This window comes from Chenopodium album, chromosome 16 (assembly GCF_948465745.1).
Source record: "Chenopodium album chromosome 16, dcCheAlbu1.1, whole genome shotgun sequence".
NCBI classification, from domain to species: Eukaryota; Viridiplantae; Streptophyta; class Magnoliopsida; order Caryophyllales; family Amaranthaceae; genus Chenopodium; species Chenopodium album.
Genome location: NC_137849.1, coordinates 42,177,223 through 42,187,639, shown reverse-complemented (window position 1 = coordinate 42,187,639; position 10,417 = coordinate 42,177,223). Strand labels below are relative to the sequence as shown.

General features: G+C 33.1%; 1 protein-coding gene across 1 annotated transcript; it reads left to right on the top strand.

Moving 5' to 3' along the window:
* Positions 1 to 1,536: 1,536 nt before the first annotated feature.
* LOC145584335 (uncharacterized) lies at positions 1,537 to 2,211 on the top strand. Its single transcript, XM_081641201.1, has one exon. It carries the CDS (start codon positions 1,537 to 1,539, stop codon positions 2,209 to 2,211), a length of 675 nt encoding a protein of 224 aa, XP_081497327.1.
* The last annotated feature ends 8,206 nt before the right edge of the window (positions 2,212 to 10,417 follow it).

Here is a 10,417-nt window from a genome sequence, read left to right as displayed (position 1 = left end):
GGGAGGAGTGGAGGTCACGTGCCTTCACTGACATTGCCGCCTTAATTATAAGGTTTTATTAACAGTATCAGATTGTTTATTTGAGTGTCCCTCCAAAAATTGGGGTTAATTTTATTTAAATTTTTTTTTGAGAATCTCTGGATTTGTTTGTTTGGTTGTGGTTTACGCCTTTACGGGTTGGTTTGAGATCGTTCTATTTAACTTTTTACGGTTTTTAATGCTCTATAAGGGGTCACTCCATAAATAATCTTGAGGTGAATTATAAATAAGCAAAAGATAATGAACGCTTATAGGGTGTTAGACAACATAATTAAAAATAGAATTATTAAAGTAGTATGATTTTGGCATACATTCCCAAATTAATACTCTACCACTTTAGGAAGTAGGGTCTGTTCTCTTCAACTTAATTTCAGTTCAGTTCAGTTCTATTCCTGATTTCATTATCTCATAAAATATTCAGTTCACTTCAACTCATTTCAGTAAATCAGATTAGGCCCATATTATAAATGATTATCTAACGCCTTGGGATATTCGTTAACAATATCCTTATAAATACTAGTAAAAGAAATAATAGATATATTATTTTATTTCTTTATTTATTTTTAATTGTGTTTTTAAATTTCATACTTATCACCTTCATTTCTTATTATTTATATTAATGGGTATTATTTGTGAATTTTTATTTTACTAATGGTAAAGGGTTCCTCATCGAACCTCAACCTTCGCGGTTTTTTTTGAATACTTATGGGTCATGCACTTGGGAGTAGAGGGGGAGGGAAAGGAAATCCTTACTTGCATGCACCCTCATTAGAAAGGATTCGAACTTCATACCTATATGATCTTATTATCTTATGTAAGAAATTTACCAAACGAGCCAGCACTTGATGATAAGAGTACTATTTGTGATGGTTAAAGTGAACTAAATTATTATATTATAAGGGGAAAAAAAACAAAAAAAATTAAAGTATAACCCATAAAAATACAGTAAAACATGTTTAACGTATGGAGTACTCGAATGATAAAATTGGATTAATTACAGTATTTGACCCGTATAATATTAGGTGGGTGGGTTGGATCAGAAATCAGAAGGTGGCGTCTCTCGTGTTGTGTGTGCATTTATCTGGTGAACATGAATATTTTGACAGCAATATTTGGAGTTACTGTCTTGTGCTTGTAGCCCTCCTGTTATTTTTTTATTTTTTTTTTCTATATCTTGAATTTTATTTTGGAGATTCGCAAGTCAGAGAATCGTTCTTTAACGGCATACCAAATACTTCCTCTGTTTTGGACTTCGTATTTTAAACATGTAAGTGAAGGGAATTTCTAACCATCTAAGTTTTATCTAACTTTCTTTATTTGTAATTAACAAAATTACCCTTGAGTGTCTTCCGAGACCACCTCAAAAATGACTAACTTCTAATTAGAGGTGACACGAAAATTTGGGAAAAAAGCAATTTTCTGGAATTGCTGTCTGATGCACCAAAGAGCTCATTTTCTGACTTGTTTGTCTGGGTAAGTGATAGGCTGGATGGTGCAATGCTTGGTTGCTTCACAGCTCTTGCGTGGGCTGCTTGGTACTGCCGCAACAAAGCTACTTTTAATGCTGATTTGGTGGCTGATCCTGTTACAGTGGCAATTGGATTTGTCAAGCTTTGTGCAGACTATGTATCGTATAATACAAAAGTCTGTAAGGGTGCCCCTGCTCCTAGAGTTGCTGCTTCAAATGCTCGATGGTTCCCTCCTACTGCTCCGTGTGTGAAAGTTAATGTTGATGCACACATATTGGATGGTGTGAGTGCTAGCCTTGATGTGGTTATTCGAGATGTTGCTGGTTCTTTATTGGTGGCTGCTGTGAAGAAGATTATGGCGAGATGGAGTCCTGAGCTTGCTGAGGCAGGTGCAGCAGCTTATGGTGTGCAGCTAGCAAGGAGGTTTGGCTACAGCAATATTATCTTGGAGAGTGATGCGCTGCGTGTGGTCTCTGCAATCAAAGGGCAGCAACATGGCAATTCCCCTGTTTATCTATTTTATGAGGATGTGATTAGTGCTAGCTCTTTCTTTAACTCTTGTAAGTGTATGCATGTTAAGCGTGATGGTAATGTTCTTGCTCATAGTGTTGCTCGGTGGGATACTTATAACTCATCGGAGCACATTTGTTTGTCCTCATTTCCCCAAAGTTTAACAACTTTGGCGGAAATTGATTTATTATAATAAAATCCCGCTTGCTTGCTTGCTTCAAAAAAAAAAAAATTAGAGGTCACACCAAAATTTGCTAGCCAATCCGCTATACAATTAGCTTTCCAGTAGCAATGACCAATTTGTGATTTGTAATTTCCCAACCATACTTAATCAATTAATATAACTATTGATGAGTAATATTTTTTTGAATACATTAGTAAATATTATAGTCATGTTATATATTTAAATATACAAAAATGAACTGTATATAGTTCAAGTCGTTAAAAGCTTCCCTTTCGGTTCCAATGTGCCATTACTCCATATAAAAACAGAAGGATAAGGAGGTTATTAACAAAGATGATTATTCAACCATCTAAGCCAATTACCAACTACAATTAAATATGTAAAAAAATCATGTACATGCAAACCACAAGGTTTTATTAAAAAAATACTCAAAGAATAACTCAATTTTGGTTTGACAATGACAATTTCAGTTTTTAAAGCGTTTTAAAAAAAATTATCAATTGCATGTCTACAACAGTAGCAACCTGGGGCAACACCCGGGTTACTCACTAATTAACGATGAAAAATCGCACATAAACAATAAAGTGTGTTAATCATAAATTTATAAGTATAATGTTTATCTCCTACCAACCTCCCTTACCATACTTTTTATATTATTTCTTTCTCAAACTAGGGCTTGTTTAGTTCACCTTAAATTTGCTTATCTGATTTGATCTGATATGATATGATCTGATTGTCTAATTTAACCAAATTTTGACCTTAAATGTTGATAATCTACAAGGAAAAAATATAGTAGAGTCTTGTTAAATTCGTAATAGTGTGTATTTTATTAATACGTAATTCTCATAATTTATTTCATTACGAAATAATAGGTATTTAGAGATTAAAAAAAAAACTGTAGGGATTTATAGGTACTACGCAGCGGAAATAACATGAATCATATTCATATAGTACCTAATCCAAGGATCTAATGCATAACACATAAAGCACAAATAATTGTACCTTTGGAGCGTGATTCCACGTGCGATCGAGCAAGAACTAAGGGAGATAAAGAACCCCAAGCGTGATTCCTCTACTTGGTCCACGGGCACAAGTTAAGACCTCCACTAATGCTAGTTAGTCGTGACTGAACGCTTCAATCAACCTTCAACGGAGAAGAGAGACATACTAACCAAGAACCACCACGATAACCACCACACGCGCCACCAAGGGGTGGCCTGCCGTACGGACGTGAGGGAAGGATGAGGGCCGTGAGTTGGAGAGAGGATTAGGGTTTTGGGATTGGTTGCCTTGATGTCAAAATTCACAGTGTGTGAATTATGACTACTTCTTACAAACCCTAGGCATGAATCTTATTTATAGATCTCATCTCTAAATAAGAGCCCATGTCAAAAGCCCAAAACCTAATTCCAATCTAACTATGCTAGCCCAATCCAATTCATGATTAGTTAATTGCTCATGAGGCCCATTAATGGGCCTCTTACTTGCTTAACCCAATACCCTTGTTGTGTGACCAATATAGGATCCATTCTAAAGGGCTTTGGACTATTTGACTAGCCCAAAGATCATCTCTCATAGTCTAGCAACAGAGGATGACGCCCCAATAGAATGAACTTATTATCTCCATAATAGTGATCCTTGATATATCTAGTAATTGCACTTATCGAAGACACAATTCCTTCAATCTCCCACTTGTCTGAGACAAGTGCGCAATATTCAAATTCCTTAAGTCAATGTGTGTCGATTTGATAATATGATTGCATCTTATGTCGTGATCATATTAATCTACAAATCTTTTCTTGAAATCTGAGTTAGAATTACAAAACAAATGATTACTATGTAATCCATTTGAGCACGGCCATGCATTTTCTGAATTCTCCCTCTTCAAGGGGCCAAGACACATTCCTAATTAAATAGGTAGACTCTATCCAATCTTGTGGCAACCAAAGCTCCCACTCAACTTCTGAAATAACCGGGAAACACCCTTTATAATCTCCAGTTACGGGAAGACGTTTGAATGTACCACAGTTATAACATCCATTGAATGAGATCAATGTTCCACTCATGTCAAAGGAATCCACTAATATATCCGGAAGCTCTATACTTGAACTTCAAAGTAGGTCAATAGTTCGATCATGCATCATTCATGCATATCCATGTGATTGACCGAGCATCACTACGCTCCTATAGCCCATGAAACTGTGCTATCCAATCAATCTTAACATGCTAGTCCAAATAGAAATCATTTATGTCCACTTTAATGATTCCGAACTAGGAACTTAAATAATATATGAATTTAGTTCACCTGTGGGGTTTCATTCAAAAGGTCATCAACCTAGTGAGCCCATCAATTCATAATTATTTTGGACATTTTATTTAATCTTGAAACCACGATTAAATAAGATTGAAACTTTGTTTCAATTGATAAACATAATTCTGCAAGCTAATGTATTTACTTTTGTAATATGCTTTCTCAAAACATACACAACTAAAATTACATAACTTGCTTCAATCCAAAAACCTTAGTATGACTCTCATACCTTGGCCATGGAAGGGGTTTAGTAAGTAGAGTTCATGAGACATTCTCATAAACATGAACTTTGCAATTTCTAAATCTTATAATCATTTTTATCTCCATACACTAAGAATTTTCCTTCGCCCTTTCGCAAGGAACTTAGGAATTTCTAATTTGTATTCCAACGTTACATTGGATTTCGATTGAAATCTATCATCACTTGTTCTTTAAAACACGTGAATCAAATAGACGAGTATAGTCCATGGCATGCATGATGCATCCTTTGCGAATTGCATAAGGATCATCACTCAAAGTCTTAATTTCATCAACCTTTCTCAAGGTATTGAATCATTAAGCAACGTGCCATGTCACATGGGATTGAAACTCTTTTCAATATAATGTTGAACCTTATAAGAATCTTATCAATATAAGCTTCTTAACCAAAACTCAAACATCCTTCGAGACCTATCTATATAGATCTTGAATCCCAAATGTACTCATCTTCTTCTTCAAGATTTTCATACAAAATGCATTACCCACCACTTGACTCTTCAAGCAATGAATAATTGCTCTTTATACTAGACCAAGAAGACTTCATAGCTCCCACTAAACATCTTATACATACAAGACCTTTTCTTCATTTTACGAGAACATCAAACGATTTGATTAACTCACAAAATTAGGAACATAACTCCCTGATGCTAACTTCAATCCATTATGGATCTTTTATGCATCCCTAGGATTATTGGATCTCCAAACTTTTGACTGTATCATATACAAATCTTATTTCATGAACAATTTCAAGAAAGTGTTTTGAAATCCATCTACCAAATCTTATAAGGTAGAAATCACTAAAGTATCTTTAATAGATCTTTGCAACATGACTAATGTAAAGGTTTCATCGTAATCATAGTCATGCTATGAATTTGTTGAATCCATTAACAAGTCTTTGCTTTAGTTAGAAAACATTTTTCTTTCTTGTCTTCTTTGCTTACAATGGGTTTCATCCAATTTAGACAAATTACTTAAGTGTCATACACTTGCTTACAGACTTAGAATCTATTTCAGATTTCATGGTTTTAAAACCACTTGGAGTTATAACTTGTCAAATCATCCTTATTACTTGCATAATCATCATGTTCCAAAATAAATATTTTATAACTCTTAGTCAATATGAAATCATATTTCTTTGGCTAAGTTTTACATATGCTAGTCATCATTGTGGGTTTGATGCAACAATTGAAACTCATACAACAACTTTGTTTAGCTTTCAATGAGAAACAACAATTGAGGATGTGCACTTGGAATGTACTACCTTCGACACATGGTTATTAATCCCATTACACTTAATGAGACCACGCGTTGTCATTTGTAACATGAGGTGAATCATGCTCATATTGTTGCTTTTATTCGATAACTTCTCGAATTTCTTCAGGATTTTCGAAATCACTTTTCTTGAACTCTTTCAAGGCTCTCGAACTTTTCGAGATTCTTATGCTCCCACTTGCCTTTTGAGGAGGCATATTTAGCATAGGGTGAACCAACCATGGTTTTGAACCATGTTTGTTTGTTGCTTTTCTCGAACTCTTTTGAGATTTACACTACTCCCACTTGACCTTTTGGAACAATTTCCATAAGGGCACCTACTTGAGCAACAAACATTTTGTGCTAAGTATGGTTGTGTAGTAGTACCCCGTGCTCTATGTAGGAATCGAACGTGCATCAAACGGTTTAATACATGTTTTATTCCTTGCTTTGTAGAAAGACTTAATAAGAACTTTTCTTATTCATATCACATATGAAGCCTTTGCTACATTCTGATTTGACTTATGTAATTTTTGTTTAGTTTTGTAGCTTATCTTAAAAGTATATCCCTTGAACAATAGTTGGAAGATAGGTAATTTACATCCATTATCAAAGTATATTTCATATAGATTGATAGCTTCCTCCATAAACACTTCACAAGGTTTGCTTTTGGAGTTTGTTGTAAAACGTTTTCACAACTCTTGGATGTTTATCAAGGTCTTGGCTTAAATTCTCATTATTACGATCATATCGCAATACTTTGAATGTGTTGCCAAGTACATGTCTCGACTTAAATTTTCACAATTACAATCATATTGTAGTGTAATCATTATCTTGTCAAGTTGATACTGAACTTCATACTGAACATTTTGAACTTTTCAAAATCTTCACTCTTATGCTTCAACCAAGCACAAGTAGTGATCGTATCACAAATGAAGTTTCTTTGTCCATCTCTAGTCTTTGAACCTTTGGTTTTCTTACATCGATATGTATTCGACCTTGAGTTCTCATCATCATTTCTCTAAATGGTGACTTAGTCAAAATTTCAAATCAGAATGATAATTACATATATCAATGGATTCATAATCCAATGATATTGAAAGTCCATCCCTTTGGATCTTCCGCATGCAATTTTCATTTTCATTCGAATTAATTGACATGTTTAGAGATAACTTTTATATATATATAGAAATGGTTTAATTATTTCTATCATATAGAATTTTTAAACCTATTTAGCAATTCAAAACACATTATGACTCAATGAAGCATAGAATAACATTTATTCCACGTTTTTGAATCTTCGATGCTTAGTCATTACTAACATTGAATGGTGTTTTGATAATGGCAAGAATGAATAACATTTATTAAATTCTAGCCAATTATTGGTGGTGAAATACTGGTTCTACTTGTAAAGTTGCAACTTTTGCTTCCAAACTTGTAGATTCTACTTGTGAAGTAGCAACATTTGCTTCTAAACTTGTAGATTTATTCCTCCTTTAGCCATAACTTCTTCCTTTAGTTCAACCAAATTGTGCAATGAGTGATCTAAACAAGACATCATATGTCCAAGAAGTAGCAATATCCTAAATCAATTTCTATAGTATACTTCTTAAATTGGAACATTTCCATTCTTTTACCTTCCAATTATATGAGGTAGTTTCTAATCAATTGGAATTGGTCCATTTAATTTGAAACATTTGTTGTTCATAACAACTTTTAGCATGTAAGTAGTTCTAGGTTTGAGAAGTAGCAACTTGTTTGCATTTCTTGGCCTATAACTTCTTAATGCAATCCTCATATATTCCTAAACCTTTCCCTTTGAGCCACTTAGAACATTTCTCTTAGGTTCAAAATGATACTTTGCTTAACTTCTTTAAGCACTTTTCATGATTTTGCTAAGTCTATTCTATCATTATTTATATTTGAGTTTAATCAAGTATTAAACTCTATATAAAGTAGATGAAGAATACTGTTATTTGATCAACTTTTGATAATAGATATTTCCAATCACTTTCTTATATTCAATCATATTGAGGATAAGAGATTTTATTGGATTTTTATACTTGTCTTTTGGAGGGTTTGTACCTCTCATCTCATTATATCCCTTGAAACATTTTTCAAAATGAAGATGTGTTGGTATTTTACTCAAACATTTTGAATAAAACCAACCTTAGACATGTGACATGAATTTCTAAAACTTGCCTTTTAGAACAATCTTAGCAAAATTGGAATATAGGTTTATGGATTATCTTTTAAACTTTTTGAGAACGTTTCTCAACTTTATTTTCAATCGAGGAGATTATATATAATAATAAAATTAGAACGACATGTTACTTATAAGAAAACGCAAAATTCAATTATGTTATTAAATTTAAAGTACCATAAGCGATTTAAATTGGTAACTTTAAAGCATTTATTCAATTTTAAATTGATCCCTATTGAATTAAATGATTCCAAGATCCTTTATTCGTGCAATAATTAACCGGACTTTGGCCCTGCCATCAACCATTACATTTTCAAGGTGAGTAAACTCTTTACTGATTACAACTCTTTGTAATTCTTGGTTGAATAATTAACCATCACATGTTTAATTATTACCCTTAGCTTCAAGGTTCTAAACTTTATCTTTAGGTAACCTTGTTGAGTATAACCAATTAAAAGTGTAGAATTTGTCCTACCCCCACTCCCCAATGAAAAATATGATGCCCAGCTTTGGCATGACCCATCATAAATGTCAAAGGTTTCATCGGGTTTTTAATTGGAAAAGCTGCCTCAATATTACTGGGACCTAGATTTATTATGTTGTGATTAAATAGTGAACTCTAGCGCATCATCACAAAACATCAATAAAATCTAACATGCATAAAATACTGAATGCATAAATAAGACATAGCATGGCCCATAATCCTAAGAAAACTAATAAAGTAAATGCTCCCACTTGAATCATCATGGATCGCATCCACCTTGCTTTTTTGGGCCTTCACTTCATGGGCTTCTTGGATTAACTGCAACCTGTAATTCTACTGTATTCTATCTACTACTTAAATAAAATTAAATAAAATTACAAAATACTTTATCGGTACGTAGACCGTACTAAGATTACAAAAATACATCACGATGCGCAGATCGTATTTAGCAATCTACTGGGCCATACTAGTCATTATATAGCAATAAACAACATCATATATTATAAAATTGCCACATAATAAATCACTCATCATGCTTTCCTAAACTACAACATCGAATGTTCACAATTAAGGAAACATGGCATCTAAATATCTCATATTTTAATTAATGTAATTAGATAATATCATATATTATTCATGATCATCAATAAAATATCATATATTCTAAATTAGTCATGAGATAGAATCAAATCTTATTTTAATCCTAAAAGATAAATCATATTTATCCTCAAAGATTATCCTAACAAAGTTAGGAAATTCTATCTTAATTACTAGCCAATCACAAAATTTTAAATCAATTATATCCAAAAATAATTATGGGATAATCACATTATTTAAATCAATTATTATCCTTTTGGAATATGCTCAGAATATCCTAACAAATCTTATCCAAAATTAACCACTTTAATTTAGGATAATTACCAATTTAACAACTTAAATATGGATAATATCAAATATAACAACTTTTGAATATTTGATTTTATCCTAAAATAAAAGATTTTATCCAAATAAAACCAATTTTATCTTTTAAAATAAAAGATCATATTTTCAAAATATTTTACCTTATCCAAAATAAAACTGATTTTATCCCAAAATAATTCATAATTATCCTGAAATAAATTTTCAAAACTGATTTTTTTTTTTTTGAAAAAACCGTGACTGCACGGTTGCTGGCCACCGTGGTTGGCTAGTCGGAGCTAGCCACGGTGGCTGGCCGCTTTACAGCAGCCACTGCCGCAAGGCAGCAGCAACCAGCAGCAGAGGCAGCCACGGCAGCAGCGTGCAACGCTTGCACAGCTGCTGCCCCAGCCACCAAGACCGCCGCCCTCCCTTCCCCTCCCTCTTGGACCACCGCCTGGTCGGCAGCCGCCGTGGCTGCGCCACCCAGCCGCGGTTGCCGACCTTAAATAAATAAATTTTTTTTTTTGTGTTTTAATTTAATTAAAATAACATTTATCCTAATTAAATTAAATTAGTCCATAAGATTAAAATTAAAACACATTCAATTTTAAAAATTAGGGTTCATCATAAAATTAATTCCAATTTAATTATAACTTTTAAAATTAAATCTATGATCATACATAAAACATTTTTATGCATAAATCAACCCAATTAAAAATATGAAACATAAAACAAATCGAATTAAATCAAAATCAAGCACAAAAATCATATTTTAGGGCTATAAATTTCGAAATTATTCGAAAATTAG

Coding starts and splice junctions, on each gene's coding strand:
- LOC145584335 (XM_081641201.1), top strand. CDS start 1,537: ATGCTTGGTTGCTTCACAGCTCTTGCGTGGGCTGCTTGGTACTGCCGC.